This window comes from Tenrec ecaudatus, chromosome 12 (assembly GCF_050624435.1).
Source record: "Tenrec ecaudatus isolate mTenEca1 chromosome 12, mTenEca1.hap1, whole genome shotgun sequence".
NCBI lineage: Eukaryota > Metazoa > Chordata > Mammalia > Afrosoricida > Tenrecidae > Tenrec > Tenrec ecaudatus.
In genome coordinates, this window is record NC_134541.1 from 137,293,864 (window position 1) to 137,316,353 (window position 22,490).

A 22,490-nucleotide genomic window follows, 5' to 3' on the forward strand; every position below is an offset into this window, starting at 1 on the left:
TAGTTCCAACTCAGGATGGCCCTGCCGGTCGGAGAGGAGTTACCCCCGAGGGTTTCTAAGACTGTGATCCTCATTTCTCTCCCGGTGTAGCTGGTAGGTTCGAACAACCAGCCTTTGCATTAGCACCGGGCCACCAGGGCTCCTGGTCAGTTGTCCACTTGATTTGTTTCCTGAGACGTCCTCTTTGAGCCACTGAGTTTTGAGAAGTGTTGTTTTTGTTTCTAAATGTTTGGAGACTCCCCACCACCCCCCGTAATCTATTCATCATTCAATTTTAGTTTGATTACACTGTGGGCAAAAAAAAAAAAAATCTATGCATAGCTCCAATTCTTTAAATTGACTGAGGCTTGCTTGATGGCACAACATCTGGTCTATCTTGGAATGTGTTACCTGGGTGGTTGAGCAGTGGTTCTCGACCTTCCTCATGCTGTGACCCTTTCATACAGTTCCCTCATGTGGTGACACCCCCCCCCCCACCGCCGAACCATAAAACTATTTTCATTGCTACTTCATATCTGTCATTTTGCTACTGTTATGAATTGGGTGACCCCTGTGAAAAGGTAGTTCAACCACCAAAGGGGTCACGACCCACAGGTTGAGAATCACTGCCCTCTAGTGTTCTTTAAATGTCAATCAGACCCCGTTGGCTGATGGCACCACTGAATTCTATACTGTTGATAATTTCCTGCCAATTGTTGAAAAAGGGATGTTAAAATCCCCAACTAATAATTGTGGGCTGTTTCTCTTTTCAATTCTACCCATTCTAGCTGTATATATTTTAGAGTTCGGTTGTTTCTTGAAAATAGTTGTTATTGCTGTTAAATGTCGCGTCAGTTCCGCTCACCGTGACTGCGATGGTTAGAACGAACATGCGTGCAACTTGGCTGGGCCCCAAGAGCTCAGGGTTTTGAGAGCTACGATGCAGTCACCCCACGAGGAGACCTGGTATCATGAAATCCCGCCTCCACCACGAGACCAGTGGAACGGGAGATTCCTTGGTGTGTGGCCAGCTTCCCACCCACGTGGGTGCTCTGGCAAAGCTTTTGCTCGATCTGGCTCCTACTGGCCTCCGTGGTTTGGGTGACAAGGGTGCTGTAACTGAGCACTGCTTTCTCCTGGTCTGTAGTCTGATGCGGATGTATCTTGGTGTGGATTTCTTTGGGTCTTTTGCCTGTTTGAGATTCGCTCACCTTCTTGAAATGCTTATGTCTTTTCCAAAGTTGGAAGATTTTTCAGCAATTCTTTCTCATTGAGGTGTCTGTGTGTGTGACTATTTTTCACTTCCAAGTTTGTTTTAAATCTTCTATTTCCCAGTGTGTTGACAACTGCTCACCGAGACATCGTTCTGAAGGCTGCCCGTAGACCCCTGTCAGGTGATCCTAACATGTGCCATCTTGAAAGGTGGCATCTGTAGTCTTTTTCATCCAAGTGGAGTTCTTCCAGTTCTGGGGAAGATGGGTGATCTTCGACTGAAACCTGGGCATTTTGAGTACTGTGTCATGGAACTTTGGTTCTTAATTAATGACATCATGTATTTTGCGAGTGAAGGTCCTAAAGTTCCGCCCACTGCCCACCCCTCACCTGGCCAAGTGGCTTTAAACAGTTGGCTCTCAACAGACCCCGGGACACGGGCATAAAGCACACGCGAAGCAGGTGTACTTACTAGTAAGGTTCTCCATTTTTCAGAAAAGCATCTTGCTCCTTTGGGCTTGCGCTTGCCTTTAACTCCTTCACCACCACTCTTGCTACACTCGTGCCCGTGTGAATCTCTCCAAGGAGCACCTGCAACCAAAGAGCAGGGTTCACGTCACCTCCACTCCCACGGCAAGAAGTCCATTCTCTCTGACCACAAGTCGCAACATGGAAAATCAAATTAAATAGCGAGCTGGTAACCCTCTTATTTTACAGACATCCTGAAAACCCTTGGAAAACGCAAACGCGTTCTTCCCTCCGAAAGGGGGTCATTTTACTTGCAACATGTTTGTCATGTTTTCCTTTTCTACTCATTAAAAAGTGGACTATGATTCAGAAGGACCAGGAAGGGGGAAGATGGAAAATGGGAAGCCCAGAGAGGAAGCGGGATCAGTGATGGGCTATCGAGGGGACTGTAATGAACGAGACGAAAGAGAACGTGTATGAACTGCTGAATGTACACCTGATGATCTGCTCTGTAAACGGTCACTGAATTACACCATCAAAAGCGGTTTACCTTTGTTTTTACAAGCATTGCTTTTTCACAGAAAGGAACAATAGACCAATTGTTACAAACTCAACTGGGTCACAATTGAAATGTTTCTAAAAACTCTTCACCACCTGGGGGCGGGGGGGGGCGGAACATCAACCGACAAACAGCCAATGCACTGTCTCACTTTTATGTAACCCTGAAGACCCACAGCATTCCAAAGATAGCAGGCCCTTATCATGACCGCAGGCCTCCAGTGAAACGCTCTCCTCACTGAGTGTCAGAGGGAGCAGCGTGGCGGTCGTGGAGGTCGTCCCAAACACAGCACTGAAGATGAGCCAGCGGGACCATCGACAAAGAGCGCCGTCCTATTTCTAGAAAATGCTCAGTGCAACATTAACGCCCTGGAAGCAAAGAGTGAGGACTTGAACACAGTCAACAGGCTCATTAGGAACATAATAGCAGGTAAGTGGGGGTGGAAAACACGACGAGGTTCTGAGAATTAAGTCACAGCCTTGGGTTTAAATCATCAGCTTGTGCATAAACAGTAACCATAACAATCATTAGCTTTCACAGGCTCCACCATCAACTCCGGTTTCAAAAAGGGGGGGAAACAAAGCAGGCTGGTCAATGCTCTGGCTCAGTCCGCCGCTCTCCCCGCTACTGCCGCCATCATCCTCGGTGCTCGATCACCACACAGACATTCGTCCAACACGGACCCCTCACTCCTCAATGCCACGCACTTGCTCTTCAGCCTGGAGTGCACATCCAGCTGTAGACGCCCTGGTGGCACAGTGGGTTACATGATGGGCTGCTCATCTCAAGGTCAGCAGTTCGAAACCACCAGCCACACTGAGAAAGATAATTCTACCCTTGTAAATAAAGATTGACAGCTGTGGAAACCCACAGGGCAGTTCTACCCTGTGTGTCAGGACAGACTTGGTGGCAAGGAGTTTGAGTTTGAGCCCCACACCCTCAAAAACCAAACATCCAAAACAGACCAATTGCTTCCTCCCCCAAGGGCTCTCTCTCTGCAGTCTTGCTCGTTTCTGCCTGAGGTAGATTCTGACTCATAATGATCACCAAGTAAAACAGCTCCAGTTTCTGAGACTCAAGTCTTAATGGGAAGAGATGGTAGTGGTAGATGGGGTTGAACCTCAGACCTCCGGGTCAGCTGCTGAGCTCTGCACTCAGTGGTGTCCCCTCAAACTCATGTCCACTGGAACCTACATATGTGAAATGAGGTCTTCAGAGTTGTGAGCTAGTGAAGATGAGCTTATACATGACTAGGAGACAGAGCCACGGGGACACACAGAGGTGGAAGAAGGCGGCGTAGATGACAGCGATTTGTCCACAGGCCAAGGGCTGTTGGCCAACACCAGACACTAAGAGAGAGGTAGGGAAGAGGTTCCCCCCAGGGAACTCCAGCGGAAACTGGCACCTGAATCATGGTCATAGTGACCCTAAGTGACAGGATATAAACGAAGTGCCCCATGCGTTCTCCAGGTTGTAATCTTTATGGAAGATGACCACCAAGCACCGGGTCTTTCTCCTGTGGAGTGCTGCCCAGCCAGGGCTCCTGTGCAGCCACTGCAGCGAGGGACTACACGGCTGCTGTCCATGGTGATCTGCTTTCTTCTGGCAGCCCTGGGAGTCAGACACACGTTCTAACCCACATCCCTGCTTTCGCCTTGGCTGCCAGAGACCATCTTTAAAAGGTGCCATGGGGGTGGGGTGGGGTAATAACAATAAAAGGTGATGTTGGGTCACGTCCCACACCTCATGCTGAGTCTCAGGTGCCCAGTCTGTGGCATCACTAGGCTCCTCTGTGCTGCCCTGGCCTCCAACTATGAACTGTCTGCCCACCCCCTACAGGGACTGGCTTCAGTCCTACCCACTGTCAGCTTTCCAGTGTGCCCCACAGGCCAGGGTACTACTCATCTTCTCCCACACACGTTCCCAGCACCAGGAAGGAGTAAGGCCTGAGACCTCACAGCCTCTGCTACCTGGCTTCGAAGATTAGGGAACTCAGGAAGCTTGGAGGGGCCAAACACACAGGACTGAAAGACCACTTGGACAGGAAGACCAGAAGTGTAAGGTGGTCGGCCACTGAGCAAGCATGTCTTCCCCATAGCCATGCTGCTACCAAGACAGCCCACTCGGTCGGGAGCCTCACAGGCAGGGTAACAGTAGTTCTGTGGAGGCGTCTGCTGTGCCATGACAATCCTCCACAACCCGAGGGGCAAAGATCAGCAACATGCACCACCACCAGTGACGGGCCTGGAGTGGGGACTGTGCCACCCAGTAGCTCTCCCCAAGGGTTTCCCCACTCCAAAGAGCTGAAATGGGCTGGGTGCCACAAAGGGAAACGGAAGAAAGGCAGGGAGGCATGGAGGAGCAGGAGAAGAAGGAGAAAAAGCAAATTGTGTAGCCTGTTATCAAGGGCCACGGAGTCCATTTTGGATGTACAGTGACTCCATGTGACGTCCTGTGACAGAAGAGAACTGTCCCCACGACTTTCTAAGCGTCACTCTTGACAGGAGTTGGTCTCCTGATCTTTTTGTCCAGCAACCACTTGGAGGATTTGAACTACCAACCTTCCTATGAGCGAGTAGAAACGGTCACGCTGCACCCCCAGGCTCCTGGTTTAACTTGACGAGGAAGGAAAGCTTCTCAGTCCCAGTCTCTGATCCTTCTCACTCCTCATAAGCTGACAAGTGAGGAAGCCTGCTGACACTCACATAAAGACCTTTTTCTGGATAACAGTCCACGCTCGGGAATGCCGGGCTCACAGTGCGCCAGGCAAACTCCAGGCGGGAGACAGCACGTGGTGGGGCGTGTGATGCTCCTACCAGGCTTTAAGTCTTACACAGGACAGCGAAGAGAGGAAGACGCTCACCTTTCCAAACCAGCCATTGCCAATCTCCTGGATGTAGTTGAGACTGTGGCGTGAGACTTGAGACTTCAAACCTTCTGTAAAAGGGCAGAGAACATTAGAGAGGGAAAAAAAGACTTATTACAGGGTTACTGTGGGTTGGAACCAACTCAGCAATAAGCACCCATGGGTGACATTCTTTATTCTGTGACTCAACCTGTCTGCCAGCCACAAGGCGCGGGCTTTGTTTTTAATAGCAGGAGATTAGAAATAACCTAGGTGTGCACGGGAGGGGGAGTCTATTGGATCAGCCGTGCTCCTAGGTCACTGCCATCAAGTGGATGCTTACTCACAGCAGCTCTGCAGGATGGACAGACCTGCCCCTGTGGGTTATGAGGACAGACAGCCTCGTCTTCCTCCTCCTGGGTTCAAGCCGCTGGCCTAATGGGCAGCCACTGTGCCACCAGAGCTCCCGTGTTCAAGTGCCCTCGGTGCAAATCACCCGGGTCTATAAACCCGAATGCACAGGCTGTTGTTCTTGATAAAAAAAAAAAAAAAAGACGCCCAGGGTATACCCATGAGTGAAAATGGCTGCCAAATAATGTACTTACTTAATCAGGCCTGTGGGAGTCAAATGAGACACTAAGTCGTGTGGTGTGTGTGCGCGGGGGGGCGGCGGGGGGGCTCTGCATCTGGACACTGGCGAGAGGTGGAAGAAACCACAAAGAGTGGTCACCCAGGGAGGTGGGGCTCAAATGCGAGGGTTAGAGAGAGACCCGCCACTGCACACACATCCGTATGTGTGAGGACCAAAGCGCGTGCATATACCATGGAGTCAGGAACAAGACTACGTTTTAAACTACACTGCACTTTAAAAGGCGAGAAACAACAAAATTGGGTGGAGTTCCTTCTGGGTCTGCTTGTGAATGGACAGCCCAACCCTTTCCCTGGACAGATCACAAGTCCCTGCCTACACTCCCACGGGACTGCAGCCTCTCCCACGGGGGAACTGGCCTTCAGGTCACCAGTTAGCTAACAAAGGCCGTTCAACGGCTCTTTTTCACAAACAGTGCCAACGTCCCTCTTAGAAGGAACAAGGAGACCTGCTGTATTCTCAAGGCAGACCCAGAGCCCCTGAGAGGACAGAAGCAGCTCCTGTAGGAAAGCAACGGGCCTGACCACTGCTAAGCACCCGGCTGCCCAGTTTGCAGTTCACAGCGTGCTCCTCTCCTGTACTCCCAGGCAAACTGGGAAAGGATGCCACTGGCGGGGCAGGTCTTACCTACAGACGGCTGGAACTGGGCGGGGGCTGGGAGCGCAATGTCTGGTACGGTGAGCGTAAAGACTTCTGCTGGGGACTGCACCGAGGGGGTGTCTTCTGCTGGTGGTGTGAAATCTATTTCGTCATCAAAGTTGTCTTCAAACTCCTACCATGAAACAGGAGTCTCGTCACCTCTGGCGGCAGTCAGTGCACGTGAGGCCACACATACGCAAGACAAGCCTGAGCGGTGTTCACTAGCCCTGAGCAGACCCGAATTCATTCACTCCTCTGAGCGTCAATTTCTGCCCAGTTCAAACTTAGCCCCAGTACTGGGCGTCGATCCTTGCGTTCTCAAATCCCAAAGAGCAGAATCGGAAGACCTGCCGTGTGTTTCACAGTACTTGTAACCTACAGGTTGAGGTTCAATGAGCTGTGTTCTAAAAGGGTCATGTGACTTTACACAACAGAACCGCGCTTCCGTGCGTAGACCTTTGCTTACACAGAGCGGGAGTTTAAGGGAACCTTTTGTTGTCTGTCTGTGCTAAACGACGCACTTCGCAAATGTCTTTGCATGGGGAAATTCAGAACTAACTGATTTTCCTTTTCACTGTACACGCACCTCTAGCTGCGGGTGCTGTCTATCAAAATAAGCGCCGTGAAGCCATGCTTTTAAGGGAGCGTTTCTCCGGAAAACATGACAAGGGGAAATTACCCTGTCAGGCTGAAAACGGACCAGGACCCGAGCAAGGCGGGCCAGTCAGTACAAGGCCAGCCTTTACCGAATTACCATCTTTGAAATGTCTGTTTAATGCAAAGGTACTGTTTTTCACGTGTGTACACGCTGTGGGCCACACAGGTCTACAGCCCCCTGCCCCAATTGGAAGGACCGGTCTCGGCGTGTGTGCAGGTCCTCGTTCCGCTCTTGTTCCAGTGCTGCTTCTCTCCCAGAGTGCCCTCTGAAGTGGCATGTGCTGGGCACCCAGGCAGGCTGGCAGCAGGCTCTAGAGCAGGGCTTCCCAGCGGACCTCCTGGCAGATTACAGCCGTCAGCTGCTGTGGGTGCCCCCTCTCATGAGCACCTGGCCCTGTGCCAGCACGTGTCCCCCAATCAGAAACTCGGGGCTTCCAGGAAAACACAATGTGCTCTCTTCCTCACCTCACACAAAGCACTCTGGGAGTCCCTGGGGTTCGACTACCTAATGCCCAAAACTTCTGACTCATGGCAAACCCCTCTGAGACAGGGAAGGGCTGCCCCGATGGGTCTCTGAGCCTGCAGAGCCTTGTCATTCTCACAGGAAATGGTTGGTGGGTTCAAAACACTGTCCTTGCACTGAGCAGCCAACAAGTGACCAGAAGTCACTGAGGCTCCATTCAACACCTGTGAGAACCACAAACTCACCGGCCTGCCAAAAGTAATGACCTGAAACCATCACCAGCCTGTCCTTCCTCACGATCCCCACTCACAGGACTCCCAGGGCAGGGCAGGGCAGGGCTAACAGATCAGGGCCAGCCTCCGGTCTTTGTGAAGAACACTGTGTGGGCACCGGCTTCAGCGGCTTGTTCCCATCCGCCTGTAGCAGTGACCGAGGTTTGTGTCTCTGAGCACAGCCCACCACACGTACTAGTTATTCCGTCTTCAAGGAAGGTCTCATCTGCCCAGCCCTGCGCCTGAGGGACTGTGGGGCAGGGGCCCTTGTGTACCTGAGTAACGAACACCCCAAAAGATGCCTTTGAGGGCCCCCCACCGCACTCACCTTGAAGTCTATCTCTGGTTCCTTACAGCAGGAGACACAGTTGGCGATCAGTACGACGAAGAGCATCAGACTGCACACTGAGAGGATCAGGAAAGAGAAGGGCACTTCCGCAGCAGGCGCCTCCCCTGCAGAGAGAGAACCATTCCCCAAGTCAACTTTCACCCAAACAGAGATGGGGTGAGTAACAAGTTCAGTACCAAGTGCCGCGATGCTCAAGCCCACGCTGCTGATCAATGCAGGACACACCGAGCTGCTGGCCGGGAAGTTGTCTCAGATGGCCCAAGAGAGCCCGCAGCCACTGTAGTCAGCTCCCCTGACAGGCACACCTCAGCCCAGCGGAAGGAAACACACACACACACACACACACACACACACACACACACACACCACGGTTCAATGGGTCCGAGGCTATGGAGGCAGCTGGGCTCTCCAGACCCGTCCTCTGCCTGCTGCAAGCTGCCTCCTGGGTCCCTTTCCAACCACAATCCCACCTCAAGTCCCTTCTGATGGACATCGAATACCTCCTTTCCACCCAAATTTTCACTGTGACTGCCTTTCAGGATCGGAACCTCTGTCAACCTCGTCTTCAGTTATGTGTCGCCTTCAGGGCGTGGAAACATGACAGCTGAGAAGGGTAACATCAGCAGGTTACCTGCTGCGACACTGAACACTGGACGTACCGATCTGAAGATAAGAGGCACCCAAACTGAAGTCAGGTGAGCACAGCCTGTCTGGTGCGGTCAGCCGCACTGAGGGCGGGGTCTTTCTGACAGCACCCTCCTCCTCCTTGAAAACAGGCCACCGAGGTCTGAGCACACGGCACACCGACCGAGGAAGGGAGCGAACCCTACTTCCTGGAGAGAGGGGTGCTTCTGAAAGACGCTGCAGGACCACGTTCAAACTGGAGTCCTGAGCTGAGGGTGGACTGGTCACGTATAGGTCGAGGGGGCTCCTTGGTGGGGCTTATACCATCAGTGTCAGGAAGGCTAATGTGCACAGTGACCTTTCACCGAGTCAAAGTCCACCTTAATAAACAAGGGGACAGCCCAGGCTGATCCAGAGGGACGCCCATGCCTACTGACACTCCTGCCACATGTTCCACATCACAGAATCCACCCAGCGATGCCTTTTTGGGGGAAGAACTTAGAATTGGAGTTTACCACCGTGAACAAATTGCATACTTCTGAGGCTTTCCTCCAAAATGCCACAAACAAACAAACAAAAGCCACCCCTAAACCACTGCCATCAAATTAATTCCAACTTACAAAGATCCTGTAGACGGAGAACTACACCCCCCCACCCGCTCCCTGTGGGTTTCCCAGGCTGTGAATCTTTACAGAAGCAATCTGCCTCATCTGTCTTCCACAGAGCATTTGACGGGCTCTAACCACCAACCTCATGGTTAGCAGCTACCACTGCATCACCAGGGCTCTGTGAACTCCACAGAGCGGCCCTACCCTATCTTCTCACCATACTGTTATCAGCACGCGTTCCCCCTGTCTTGTGGCATTGGCTCAATGGCCTGATTCACGAGACCGTCTTCTGAGACTCAGCAGTGCCATGAAAGTGAGATCCATGTTCAAAGATCATGCGGAGCTCTGTCCTACCTCTGCCACATCCTCAAAACTGCCACAGCACTGCAGGGGCCCCTCCCGGCCTGTCCTCGGGTGTCCCCCATGTCCACCAAGCCTATTTATAGTCCAGCGTCACCAGTGAGAACGAATGACAGGGACAGTACCAATGGCCATGTCCAACATGCACGAGGGAGGGAGCTCACACGCAGGAGTCAACATGTTGTTGCTACTTTTCAATACCAGTCTGTTTACTGTATTTTACTTTTTGATCTGTTCATGAGCACCACGCTTTGAAAAATTCTACCCACTGGTCAAGTCAAAACTGCCGTGCAAGGAAGAAACCAAACAGCGAGGGCACGGCTGAAAGGGGAGACGTGTCTGTGGGGACCTGAGCGAGGGCCGTCACTCAAGTCCCCATGCCCCTCTGTGGGCAAGCTGAAACTCAGGTTTCTGGGAGGCTCTGGTTGCACGGTGGGAAACGGGGGCGAAAAGGGGCTCTCCTCTACAGCAGCAGGAGGCTCAGCCTGGACAGAGATGCCCCAGCAGGGATTTGTCCATCCATTAGAGCCAGCTGTCCCACGACGGGGGTAAGGGTGCTGAGGGATTTGGGATACTTTGTATGTTCCCTCCAAATTCAATCTGGCACCACTACTACATCACACCATGTCAGTTTTCCATTTACAGTTCTGGAGGTGCTAAAATGTACCCTCAGCATTGGACTTCATCAGAAAACGTGAGACCGCTGTGAGGTGGATGTCCGACACCTGCTAACTGGGGGGGGGTGAGTTCTCAGGCAGCTCACAGCCAAGTTGAGCACTGCCCCACTATTATACCTCCCTCGCTGGAACCCCAAGTGAACACGGGGCACCTGGGTCTTTAACCAATGAGTGACCCAGGTACAATCTTAAAATGTTAAAGGTACACGGTAAGAAGACATTATGTTTCAGAAGCCTCCGGTCGTCGTTTGCAGTGGAACACTGCACTGCAAACAAAATTTCACATTCTCCTGGTTTCTTCTTTCTGCAGCTGCCCAGGGCACAGGAGGCCCTGAAACTACTGCCCTGGGATCATCTTTAAGCCTTCAAGCAGAGTCTTCCCTCTTAAAAGGGAATCCCCGTGGAAGAAGGGTCTGCTGCCTCTGGGGGATGCCCGGGAACTTGAGGGACAAATGAGTGCATGAGACTGGGGAGGGAGAGAAGGGTTGTGCCACTCCTGGGATCTGACCCCCAAATCGGATGTGTAGAAATGGCTGAAAGGAGCATGCTTTCGCTGTGTCTTCTTGACAACCACAGCAAAATATGTGAAATTTAAGAAGAAACAGAAAACAAACAAACAAACAAAACTATAGTTCTTGTCTGACACACACTGGATCACTGAGTCAGAAGTGCCTTGATGGCAGTTGTCACTGTTGCCTTAAGCTTAACGGAGCAATCCTGCTCAACCCAGCACTGTCCCTCTACACCGGTCAGCACAGGAGACGCCAACTTCCTCTTAGCTGCCATTGCTCGTCCGGGGTCATCCGAGTCCCAGCAATGAGGTGCACGAAAGACAGTAAAGTGTCACTTCATTAGGATGAAAACCAACAGTCCCAAGTAAGAGGTCTCAGGAAGGACGTTTTCTTACCCTCAAAATACTATTTAATCTTTTTAAAATCTGGAGTTCGGTGGGGGTTTATATTCTTTGCATTCAGCAGTTCAAACCGATCTCAGCCCCCCACCCCCAGAGGACCTACTAGGGGCGACGGCGACTCCTTGCGGCATTACAGGACAGGTCGGAACTGCCTCTGTGGGTATGTGAGACTGGAAATCTCTACGGGAACACAAAGCCTCATGCTTCTCCCCCCAAAAGCAACGAGTGGGCTCGAATTGCCAACCTTGTGGTTAGAAGCCCAACACAGACCCCACTACACCATCAGAGGACCCCCCCCCCCTCATGAGAGGGTTTAAACCTCTGCAGAGCTCCTGCTGGCCAAGGGGAAGAGGACATGATCCTCAAAAGGGACTGAAACGCAGTAAGGGTTTCCATCCACAGCAGTGACTGGCTAACTGCCACTCACAGCCCCTCAGCGCAGGCTGATCCCAGCAAACAGCAACGATATTCTGAATGGGGCACTCATAAACACAGCAACTAGTAATTGAAGAAAAGCAAAACACCCAACTGCCATCGAGTCCACTCGGCCTCACAGAGACCCTGCAAATCTGTACAGGAGCAGGCAGGCTCACCTTTCTCCTTCAGGGTGGCTGGTGGGTGTGAACCACCCATCCTTTGCTGTTAGCAGCCCAACACTTCGCACTGCCCAGGAGCAGTGAGAATGGAGTCTCAGTAGTTACAGTCCCCAGGGTCAGGTGGCACACACTAGGCTATAGCTGCAAGGTCAGTTTGAAATCACCACAAAGTGAGTCTAAGAAACCCACAAGGGCAGTTCTGTCCTGTCCTATAGGGTCACTATGAGTCATAATCAACTTGATGGCAGAGAGGGAGGGAGCGAGTAACTGTCAATCGCTGATAATTCAAAAGGACATTCAACTGGACACCGGCCACCAGTCCCTCCTGATTGAAGCATCCACCGTCACCAAAGAAACGCACACCACCACAAACAACCAACAAAATATCAAGCCTGACTTTGGACAGGGTCCCTAGATCCCACTGCTAATTCCCAGGTGAGGTGGTGGAACGGGTGAAATGACCTCCTTGTGGCCTCCTATGGGCTGGGTGCTCGCCAGGAGACCAGCAGGCAGGCTTGTGCTCTTTGGTGCTGTCCAGTGGGTCTGAACCACCAGCCTTGGGCTTTGCAGCCCAGCACTGAACTGTTTCGTCACTAGGGAATCTTAATCAGCACAATACAAACTACGAGAAACTCCAGGGGCCAAAGCAAGGAGGGAGAGTGGGGATGTAGGGGAGGTGGGGTGGGGAATACTCCTTATCTTTTAGAGACAGTAGTCAACTATGTCTGGAATTTGTGTGAAAGGCTATGAAGGGCAACAACAGCAACAAAAGCATGCTGAGTAGAGAAGGCAGGTGGGGCAGAACGGATCAGGCTGGCCATGAACTGATGACCCTTCAGGGGACATTTCCCATCATCAAAAGCTTGAGTAGAAAAAAGTACAACGTAACAATTTTATCATCTCTATTCTTGCCTCCTCCTTCTCCTAGTATGAACAGACCTTTAAACAACTCCTGACAGCCAAATGGTATAAAATGGGAACGGAGGTGGGATTAATTTGCATACAGCTGAATACGAAGCAGACGGCCTTCCCACAGCACAGCAGTCTCGGTCCGTTCCATTTCCCTGTCTGTGGAATGGCTGTTTCAGGTTCCGTCTTGTTTTCCACAGTGGTTTTGGCTGCCAAGTCTCCATGTTTACCCTCTCCTCTGTCAGGAAGGGTCTCCCCAACTCCACCTTCATCATTCAGATCCCAGCTTGGACCTCCTGGTCTCCAGGACAGCACCCTGCACGTCCCACAGGTTAGCTGGCCCTGCCGTCTTTGGGCCCCCAACAAACCCTGGGAGTCTGAGTTCTCCCCGTGCAGGGCCGGCACAAAGTTGCTAACATGCAGGTTCCGGGTGCCGCTCTCAGGGAGGTGCCCTCTCGTTAGCGCGAGATAAGGGTTCCTGACTCCTTTCAACAGCTCCAGGCCTGGGAACCCCGGGAGAGCTCCGCAAGTCTTGGAATCAACTTCCCAAGTCTAGGGGCTTCTCAGCTCGCTAAGTCCAAAGGATGTGCTCCACCTCCAACTCTTCTCTGATGTCGTTCCTTCTCTCCCTATCTCCTGTGAGATGAAAGTGATGTGGGCACCACTCCAGGGACACTCCCCCGACGTGGGTCAGGGCTGTGACCTAAGTAAGAGTGTTGGATTCCATGCCAACCCCCCACCCCTTACTTCGCCTGATCACATCTCGGGGAATGAGTACATCATTACATAACTGCCAGATTCCCACGCTTATGTAACTGTCAAACCACTGAGAAGCATGACCCAGCCACGCTGACACATATTTTAGGGACATAATTCTCATCTGTCGTCCCCACCAGACTGCAGGCTAAATGGGGCAGGGGGCAGGCCTATCCAATACAAGCACCTGCCAGAGCCCAGCACAGTGGCTGCACTCTGAAAGGGTGGGGAGGGCGGAGGAGAGTAGGAGAGCAGGCGCTGTGGGGCAGGGACAAGGGGAGGACAAGTGAGCCCAAGCAGAACATGAAGCAGGCCCAGAGTCACCTACTGGTGAGCAGAGTAGGTCTGCTTCAGACTCAGACAAAGAAGATGGTACTAACACCATTTTTCCAGAACATTCCAGTTGTGCTGAGTAAGGTCCTCCCGGCAGGCATCACACCCTAGTGAGCACAGCCATGAGGTGGTCCTCTCCTCCCCAGTAGGAAAAGGATACCTCCTCCTCCCTGGGTCTCCAAGAACCGCCCCCCCCAGCCTCCCTGCCCCACATTCTTGTCAAATCAAACACCTTGGCTTTCTTAAAAAGTCACTTTCTCCTACATGCGGTCACCGACAGTACCAGGTGCTTGTTTCTACACAGACCTTCCTCCTTAGCTTCCCACTCCTCCGGCCACCACCAAAGTCCCCTCTGCACTTGCCAAGGAAGCGCCCAGAGGCACCCTGTCTCCTGCAAGGGAGCCCCAGATTCCGCTGCTGGATCAGTCAGGTTCCCGCAGCCTCTCTGTTGGCATTTGTAACAGGGACCCAGCAGATACCTTCGGCAGTCTGTTGGCTCACTTAGGGAGACCCTGCTCAAGGGGCAAGGAGCCCTGGTGGAGGAGTGGGCTTACATGGTGGGCTGTTCACCGCAAAGTCAGCCTCTTCAAGGGAAAAAGCTGAGGCTTTCTGCTCCCATAGAGATCAACAGTTTCAGTCTGTCCTACAGGGTGGCTATGAGGTGGAATTGACTAGATGGCAGTGTGTTTTTCCTATTAGGCAGCAGGAAGAGGAAGTGCAGACTGGCCACCTCTCTGTCCCCAGGCAGGGAAGGAGCTACACACTTGCCAGAGGCAGTGCCGGGCACTTACATAACAGGTTGTTTTACAGGAAATTTGTAGGGGAGGCAACTGTGTCTGCTCGAGAGCCCATGAACAGAAAGGACTGACCAGCCCGCGCCACCCTGCAGCTGCCACCAGGCCCCTCAGGTCCAGCCCGGCTTCTTCCGACAGCCCACCCGTCTCTTCCAGGGGAGCAGGTGCCCAGGGCTTTTCTCCCGCGAAGCCTGAGTGCACTCAAACCGCTGGCCTTACAGCTAGTGCCCCCGGGCTGCTAACAGACTCAGTTGCTATCCAGTCAATCCAACTCACAGCGACCCTATCAGGGTCCTTTAAGGCCAGAGAAGGCCCCATTGGGTTTCCCAGACAGTTTTCAGGAGCAGCCAGCCTCCTCCCCCTCCTCCTGAAGAGCAGCTCAGCTCACAACCACTATGCCACCAGGGAGGAACGTTTGGAGCATCGTTGGGAAGGCGCATTTTCATTTAAAACTTCAGAATGACAGACCCAGCCCTCCTAAAGGTGTCCTGTACCTGGGGTCTGAAGGTACTGCCTGACTTCCTGTAGGGGCACATTACATTTAGGACCATACTTAGCCAGACTCTCAGACACCCGATGCAGGGAGAATAGTGTGGCGCACAGAGAACAGTAAGCAGGGCAGGGAGGAGCTGGCTGATGAATCAGAGATTCCACAAAGACCCCTCAGACCAAACACAACCAGTGAGAGGATGCAGTCACATGTCCAGCCATGCCACCATGATGAGCGAGGCCTGGGCCATGAGCGATGCTCAGCGAGGCCGGCTGGCCCTCCTCTTAGCCAAAGGCTATGTGACGGAGAGCTGCTGCCCACCTGGGGTGAGATCCTGGCCATGAAACAGCTGCTTGCTCTCAACTAGAACAGCGATGGTGTCCTTTGGCTCAGCTAAGCAAAATCAAACTTACTGCCACTGAGTTGATGCCGGCTCACAAGGACACTATGGGAGAGGGCAGATCTGCCCAGTGGGTTCCGGAAACTGTCAACTCTCTCCCCAGCTCAGCTAAAGCAGCACAAAAGTTTGGCCCAAAGGAGGTCAAGTTGGGCTGCGTGACACTCTGAACTAGCACCTTCATGACGTTGGCATCACAAGAAGGTAGGGAGCGACTCCCAGGACTTGACTTTTAGCAGTTTGAAGTCAGGTTCCTCCGGGGGCCGTGCGACCCGCTCAACAATTGAAGAGCCAAGTACAGAAGCACACTGGGCCGCTCTGTCACAGAGGGAGCCCTGGAGGAGTGGTGGGTTACGCACTGGGGGCTCCCTCCAGGGTCAGCAGGTCAGAGCCACCAGCCACTCAGGTGGCTACATGAGGTTTTCTGCTCCTGAAAAGAGTTACAGTTTTTCGCTGTCCCGTAGGGTCACTGTGAGTCTTAAGTGACTTGAGTGGCTATCACTGAGTCACTGGAAGTGGGCGTCGAGCACACACATCAGTCCTGCACACAGAAACAGAGCCACCAGCTCCAGGATCCCTTCCTCTCCCGTAATGGGCCACCCTGGGGAAAGGCATGTGGTGCTTCTCAACATCACTGCCAGCTGAGATCTGTGGGCAATTCAGTTGATTCCGACCCAGAGCCCCCTGCAGGGCTTCCAAGGCATCGTCTCCACGGGAGTAAACCCGTCCTTCTCCCTCAAAGCTGCTGGTGGGCTCCAATCCCCACCCTCTCGATTCTCAGCTAAGCGCTTGACTCATTGTGCCACCAGGGCTCCTCACCATTCTCGGGCAATACAAAAAAGAAAAGAGAGATGTCCTGCCTGTGTGTCTGACTTCCTGGGGAGGGATGACTCTAAACGCCACTGCCACTGAGTTAATTCTGACTCGAATGAACCTTACAGGACAGAGTAGAGCTAGCTCCTTAGCTCCTGAGACTGTGAATCTGTATGAGAGCAGACAGTTTCATCTTCCAAGGTGCAGCTGGTGGGTTAAAACCACCAACCTTGAGGTTAGCAGTCTGTCACTTAACCCACAGTGTCACCTGAGATCGCTGGGTGGCCGTGCCCAGCTTTTACTTTAATGGCTCCAGCGCGAGGAACTTAACATTTTCAGGTCTGCCTTAAAAGTCCTGCTCAGGTATGTGAAGCGCATTCTTGGACAATGTGTCCACCAGAGCTCTCTTTTCAAGCATCTATGGATGAAATCATATGTCTGGGATTGGCTTCAAAATAACAGGGATGAGAGGACTTGGATGTTGGTGGGGATGAGGCAGGACTGCCCATTAAGGGGTGGGGGTGGAGACAGGGGCCCGGGCAGGGAGAAGGCATTCAACTTTTCTGGTTGCTTCTGCACATGTGGGGCTCCTGCCTCCTTGGTAAAGGTTTCTTGGTAAGTACTGTCTTCATAACTATGCAAGTGACAGAAACCCTTCTACAGCACATCAAGGCCAGGGCACCTAGGCCTTCCCACACGAGACTGCTGCCCCTGGCGTGTCTACAGAGTATGCAGAAACAGAACTGACCACAAGTGCATCAGGTATAATTAGTGCTTCAAGACACACAGGTGGGACCAACTAATTTTAAGACTGGCAAGTAGGGAGAGTTGGAGAAGGAAGTGTATGAGTTGCTGGTAGCGGCACAAAAGGAATACGGGACTGTTGGGCTGCTTAGCACAAGGTGGGCAGTTCAAAACTAACAGCCACTCTTTGGGAAAAGATGAGGCTGCCCGCTTCTGTCAGGACTGACAGCCTCGGAAACTCCCAGGAGGAGCTCTAGCCTGACCTGGGGCCAGGAGTCGGCGTCACTCAAGAGCAGGGGTTTGCTTTAGGGCAGGTGGGTTGCTCTGTTTGTCATCATCAGGGGTTTGGAGGAGGATGGTTGAAACCACACCCAGTGACCTCATGGTCGAGAGAAAATGAGGGCCTAAGGCTGCCAGTGAGAACACCAGCTGGCCGGAATCATGGATCACTCCAGCCAGAACCTGGAGACAGAGCTACTTGGGGAGCAGGCAATGTGAAGACAGCAGAGGGAGGCGAGTACGCACAGCAGCCTAGGCTGAAAGCTTTAAAAGACAACTACAGTAGCTCACAGTCTGCAGCCGTCCCCTGCCCAGGCAGAAGCCCAAGGTCTACTCAGTGGAGATGCTGCACCCTGAGGACAGCAGGCACCGCACATCTGGGCAACTTCTCAGCACCAAGGGCAGTGGACACCCGAGAAGCTACCGGGGAAGGGTGGGAGGGAAGAGGATCACATGGCCTCGGACCTCTCAACAGAACACACCATCCAAGAGGGGCAAGCTGGCCAGGAGGTTACCCTCTGCTGAGGACGGGGCTGCAGGAGGAACACGTGTACGGAAAGCTAGGTAAACAAGGGGCAAGTCCAGGGACAAGGATGGAAAAGGGGCCCAATCATCAGAAACACAGATTTGTAGAGCCATAGAAATATATACCCTGAACAGTGATTTATCCTGTGGCTGAAAGATCATACTGAGGTGGGGAATGGGTGTGAACATATATATCCTCTTCTCCTGAAGTGGTTGTGTGCCTTGGACGGATTCTGATTCACGTGAGCCCAGGTAACAGTAGAGCTGCCCCACGGGGGTCCCCAGGCAGTCACCTTTACTAGAACAGATTGCCAGGCCTTTTCTGCACAGCTGCTAAGTGGGCACAGGCCCCCGAAGCCACCCAATTCAGTATCTAATCCCACCAAGTATACCAACCCCCAAACCCAGTCATTTAGTCAATTCAGACTCATACAGACCCTTCAGGACAGAGAACTGCCCCTTGGAGTTTCCAAGGCTGCAAGGTCTTTATGGGAGCTTCATCTTTGTCCTAAGACACTGGCGGAGTTGAATTGCTGACCTTGCAGTTGGCAGCCTAAAGCACAATCCACTAGGGCTTCTGGTCAAAATGCAGTGGAACGATATTTAGCAACATGACTTTAAAAAAGCCAACAACACTGAAGGAAGGTACCCGAGGGACACAGTCGGGTTTTAGAAGGGGCGGGCCAGGGACTTGTTATTTTCATTATAAGACCTGGAAGCTGATTTAATTTGTTAAGGCCACGAGCATTACCTTGACAAAAGAGAGAAAAGGAGAGCGGAGAGCGGGAGAGGGAAAGAAACAGGCCAGAGACAGGAAACCAGAACACTAAAGGGAGGAGACAAAGGGACAGCCCACCAGGAAAGGAAGCCATGGGGGCTGCTGGAAACGGAAAAGCAATCCTGGGAGGTGAGAGAGAGCCTGTCTGAAGCAGGTGGAGGGAAAGCGCATGGGGTGATGAATAGCCACGAGCCAGAGAACCTTAAGGGTGCTACTATTTTATTTACTATTCCTCCCTCAGATCTTAACACTAAACAAAGGTGGGGGGGGGTGTCCTTACAATGACAAAAAAAAAACCCTTAAAAAAACCAAACCAAGCTATATAGGAAAAGATATACAATAAATTGTCATCTAGTATATGAGATGCTAACTGATGCTATGAAAATTATTTTCATAATTTCTAAGATGAAGGGTTTTTTTTAGTATTGCAAGTATCAATTGCATGGTATGTATTTTTAAATTTCACCTCATTTACTGAGAGAGTAAGTAGAATCTGCTGCAGAGGAGAAATGATTGTGTGTGTGTGTGTGTGTGTGTGTGTGTGTGTGTGTGTGTGAGAGAGAGAGAGAGACAGACAGACAGACAGACAGACAGACAGACACATACAGACACTAGACACCCCCCTCTCCCCTCCCCACACAAACCAGAATGGTCTTCAAAGGCTGAAGACTAGAGGGTTACTGAGTCAGGACTGATGACAGCAGTGGGTTTGGGGCTCCAGGGTCCCTCATGCTAGAGTGGCCTATGCTATTGCTGGTGGCATGGACTCAACCCCTCTCTGGGCCCAGTGGATGTGTCTGCTCCCCAGCTCTCCACCTGGGCCTCTAGGATCCCAAAGCGCTGTGCGTCTGCACGTGCTGCGTGGTGAACATCCTTACTGCAGCCCATGTTCTTTGTGTTAAGGCTTGCTAGTGTTAAGTGACGGGGTTCTGGGGACTATTCTGGTCTGTTGTTCTCCGGCACGCTGCGTCGGGGGCTGCATCTTAATAGCAGTCTGGGGAAGAGCAAGCGCGGCACGCAGTCACTGGTAGCAGCATCCGGGAGGGGAGGGGACCAGGTGCGGCTGGTCGACAGAGGCAAACTGCCAGTGGCAATCAGGAGGGGAGGTGGAGGGGTTTCTCTCTGCCCTTTGAAGGGAGCCATGGGGTCATTTGCTGAGGACTCTGAGAAAGGATGTGCAATAGGAAAAATACTGTGAGTTTAGTGATTAATGAGGAAAACCCAAGAACGGATGCCTTTGAATGGTGGTCATATGTCTTGGGGAAAGGACAGCCAGAGTGCCCCTCCCAAGGGAAGGTGGCGAGACATCCTCTCCAGTCCTTGGAGATGTGATCCAGAGAGACCAGTCCCTGGGGCAGAGCATCGTGCTTGGTCAGAGAAGACGAGCAGGATGCTCAGCAGAAGTTGGTGAGGAAAGAGAAGACCATCAGAGAGATGGACCGAACGACTGACACAGTGGCTACAACAATGGGTTGGCAAACAGCAACAACTGAGGGTGCCGTGCAGGACCAGGCACTGTGTCCTTCTGTTTTACGCGGAGCGGCTCTGAGTTGGGACTGACTGGATGACACCTAACACAACCATCTGAGAGGTGACCAGTAGATCACAACACTTCAGCGTGCAATGATGCAGTAGTTACTTGGGATGTGCACAATGATTTCAGAGTCATCTTCCTTTATCTTCTAAGTTACTCGCTACAGAGATGGCTTCGAGATTTACTTACTGTAACTACAGGTTATAAAATTACACAAAGTTATATGTATAATTAAAGGTCACATTAGATACATGTCTCCTGTCCGGGGCTGCCAAAAACAAAACCCCAACTTTTTCTCAGGAGAAGCTGTGATCCTGAACCCTTAGGGGGCAGTGAACTTGTCAGGGGTGAAGAAGGGAAGCGTGGAAATGGATAAATTACACAGGAAGGGTGTCAGATATCACTGCCTCGTCCATGTGAAGAATGCAGAAAGGGCAAATGATTGGTTACATATGTAGTGACAGCAATTTAAGACAAAAAAGTTAAAAACGAAACCCTTGAACCTCTTTAAATTATAGCTATTTCACTTCTGAATAAGAGCAACCTCTGAAAAATCACTATTGGAGATGATTTGTTTTCTCCCATCCAAGGCACCAGGACCCCTGGGAGTGGGTTCTGCACTGGTATGCTAACCACAAAGCCAGCAGTTGGAAACTGCCAACCACTCTGAGGGAGAAAGAAAGGCTTCCTGTTTCCTTAAAGAGCTGCAGTCTCAGAAGCCCAGAGTTAGTTCTCCCCTGTCCTGGAGGGTGATGTGAGTCGGCATCGACTGGACGGCAGTGAGGACCCAAGGCACAGACAGACTCCAAACTGTGTCACCTGTACCAGTCTCTGAGCCCATAGTGTTCAGAATCAACCCAACTGGTTATACAGACTTTTGGAATTAGAACTACTCGATGGCAGTGTTCAGGTTTTTCTTAGTTTATAACACGGCAGTTTCGAGACAATTTTTTTTAACTTTCTTTAGCCCCCTAATAATATTTTGAACCTATCAATACATCCCCAAAGAGCAATCAGCTAGCCCAAAGAAGAGGGGGGGAAAGTTTCTACAGAAAATAATGCAATCAGCTATAAATCTCAAAGAGATGAGCTCATAAATGCAAACGTTTTAAAAAGCAAGATGTTACGGACCTAGCATTAACTGGGTTGTAGCATGCACCCAGGGAATAATGTCACTGTATTCTGTCAGCTCCAGAAGAATGCCTTCCCACTCGACCTACCGACTGCCACCACGGCCCACGGCAAAGTGGGCGGAGCTGTGGCCGCACCTCCACACCTCGAGGCTCTCAGCTCGCAGCCCAAGTGGCACCTGACAGTCAGGCTCTGCAGGCTCAGTTTGTACTGGTAATTATTCAGCATCTTTTTAGAAGGCAGGGGCTACTGCTCATGCAGACTCCCACAGGCAGGCCAACCTGAACGCAGGTCAAAAAGCACAGCTGTTCCATCTGCCTGGGCGGTGCCGAGCTCTTGGCTCATAGGACGATTCCTAGTTTGCACAAGACGACTCTTCAGAGCAACAGTCATGGGCAAGGGGCTTCAAGAAGTTCGTGGGAAAATCCATCATCTTTCTATTCCATTTTCCCACTAAGCCCCCTCATGTGCTGGTCAGGATCTGAGATTCCTCAGACTCCAGGTGCTTCAAATGGCTCACAAAATCATCCATACCACACCTGCAGGCCAACGCTGGCTTTGGACCACAGGTGAGAACATCCAGGGGTAGGGAACATGCAGAAAGGATGGTCCTGGGGATGCCCACACCTGGTGAAGACAGTAACCCAAGGTGGCGTATGACCCGTGGGAACCTAAACTTCACCCAAAATAATGAAGTGATAGTGTTGTAACGCCTAAATTAAAAAATGTTTCCTTCCTTCTTTGAAGCTCATTGGTTACGCAGGTCAATCAAGTTTTACGACATAGCTGCTCCTCAGGATGAAAAGGAAACTGCCCTGGGCGGAGGGTCAGGGGTCACTGGGACAGCAATGTCCATGCAGATTTCCGGGCCCATCTCCAGAATTCTCAGGCAGTTGGTTTGTCTGGGGCTCAGAAATCTGCAAATTACTAAGGGACCTTGATGGAAGTGAGCTGGTGATGCACAAACACCCAGACTTTATCCCGAAAGTATATCTCAGGTGAGAGCCTGCCTGGGGTTTACATATGAGCAGGTGGGGGCGATGCACCGTGGGGCGGGGGGAATGCAGAGAAACACTGCGTGTGTGTGTGTGTGTGTGTGTGTGTGTGTGTGTGTGGTGAGAGCAGGAGGATGGTTAA

The 22,490-nt window shown here is 51.8% G+C and overlaps 1 protein-coding gene across 1 annotated transcript in view; it reads right to left on the bottom strand.

The window, feature by feature from the left end:
• LMTK2 (lemur tyrosine kinase 2) overlaps nucleotides 1-22,490 on the bottom strand; it is a 58,076-nt gene that overhangs the window by 24,741 nt on the left and 10,845 nt on the right. Inside the window, exons 2-5 of the mRNA XM_075565058.1 lie at nucleotides 8,072-8,196; nucleotides 6,340-6,484; nucleotides 5,082-5,155; nucleotides 1,664-1,782 (exon numbers count right to left, since the gene is read on the bottom strand). Coding sequence (XP_075421173.1) covers nucleotides 1,664-1,782; nucleotides 5,082-5,155; nucleotides 6,340-6,484; nucleotides 8,072-8,196 — 463 coding nt within the window. The remainder of the gene's footprint in view (nucleotides 1-1,663; nucleotides 1,783-5,081; nucleotides 5,156-6,339; nucleotides 6,485-8,071; nucleotides 8,197-22,490) is intronic.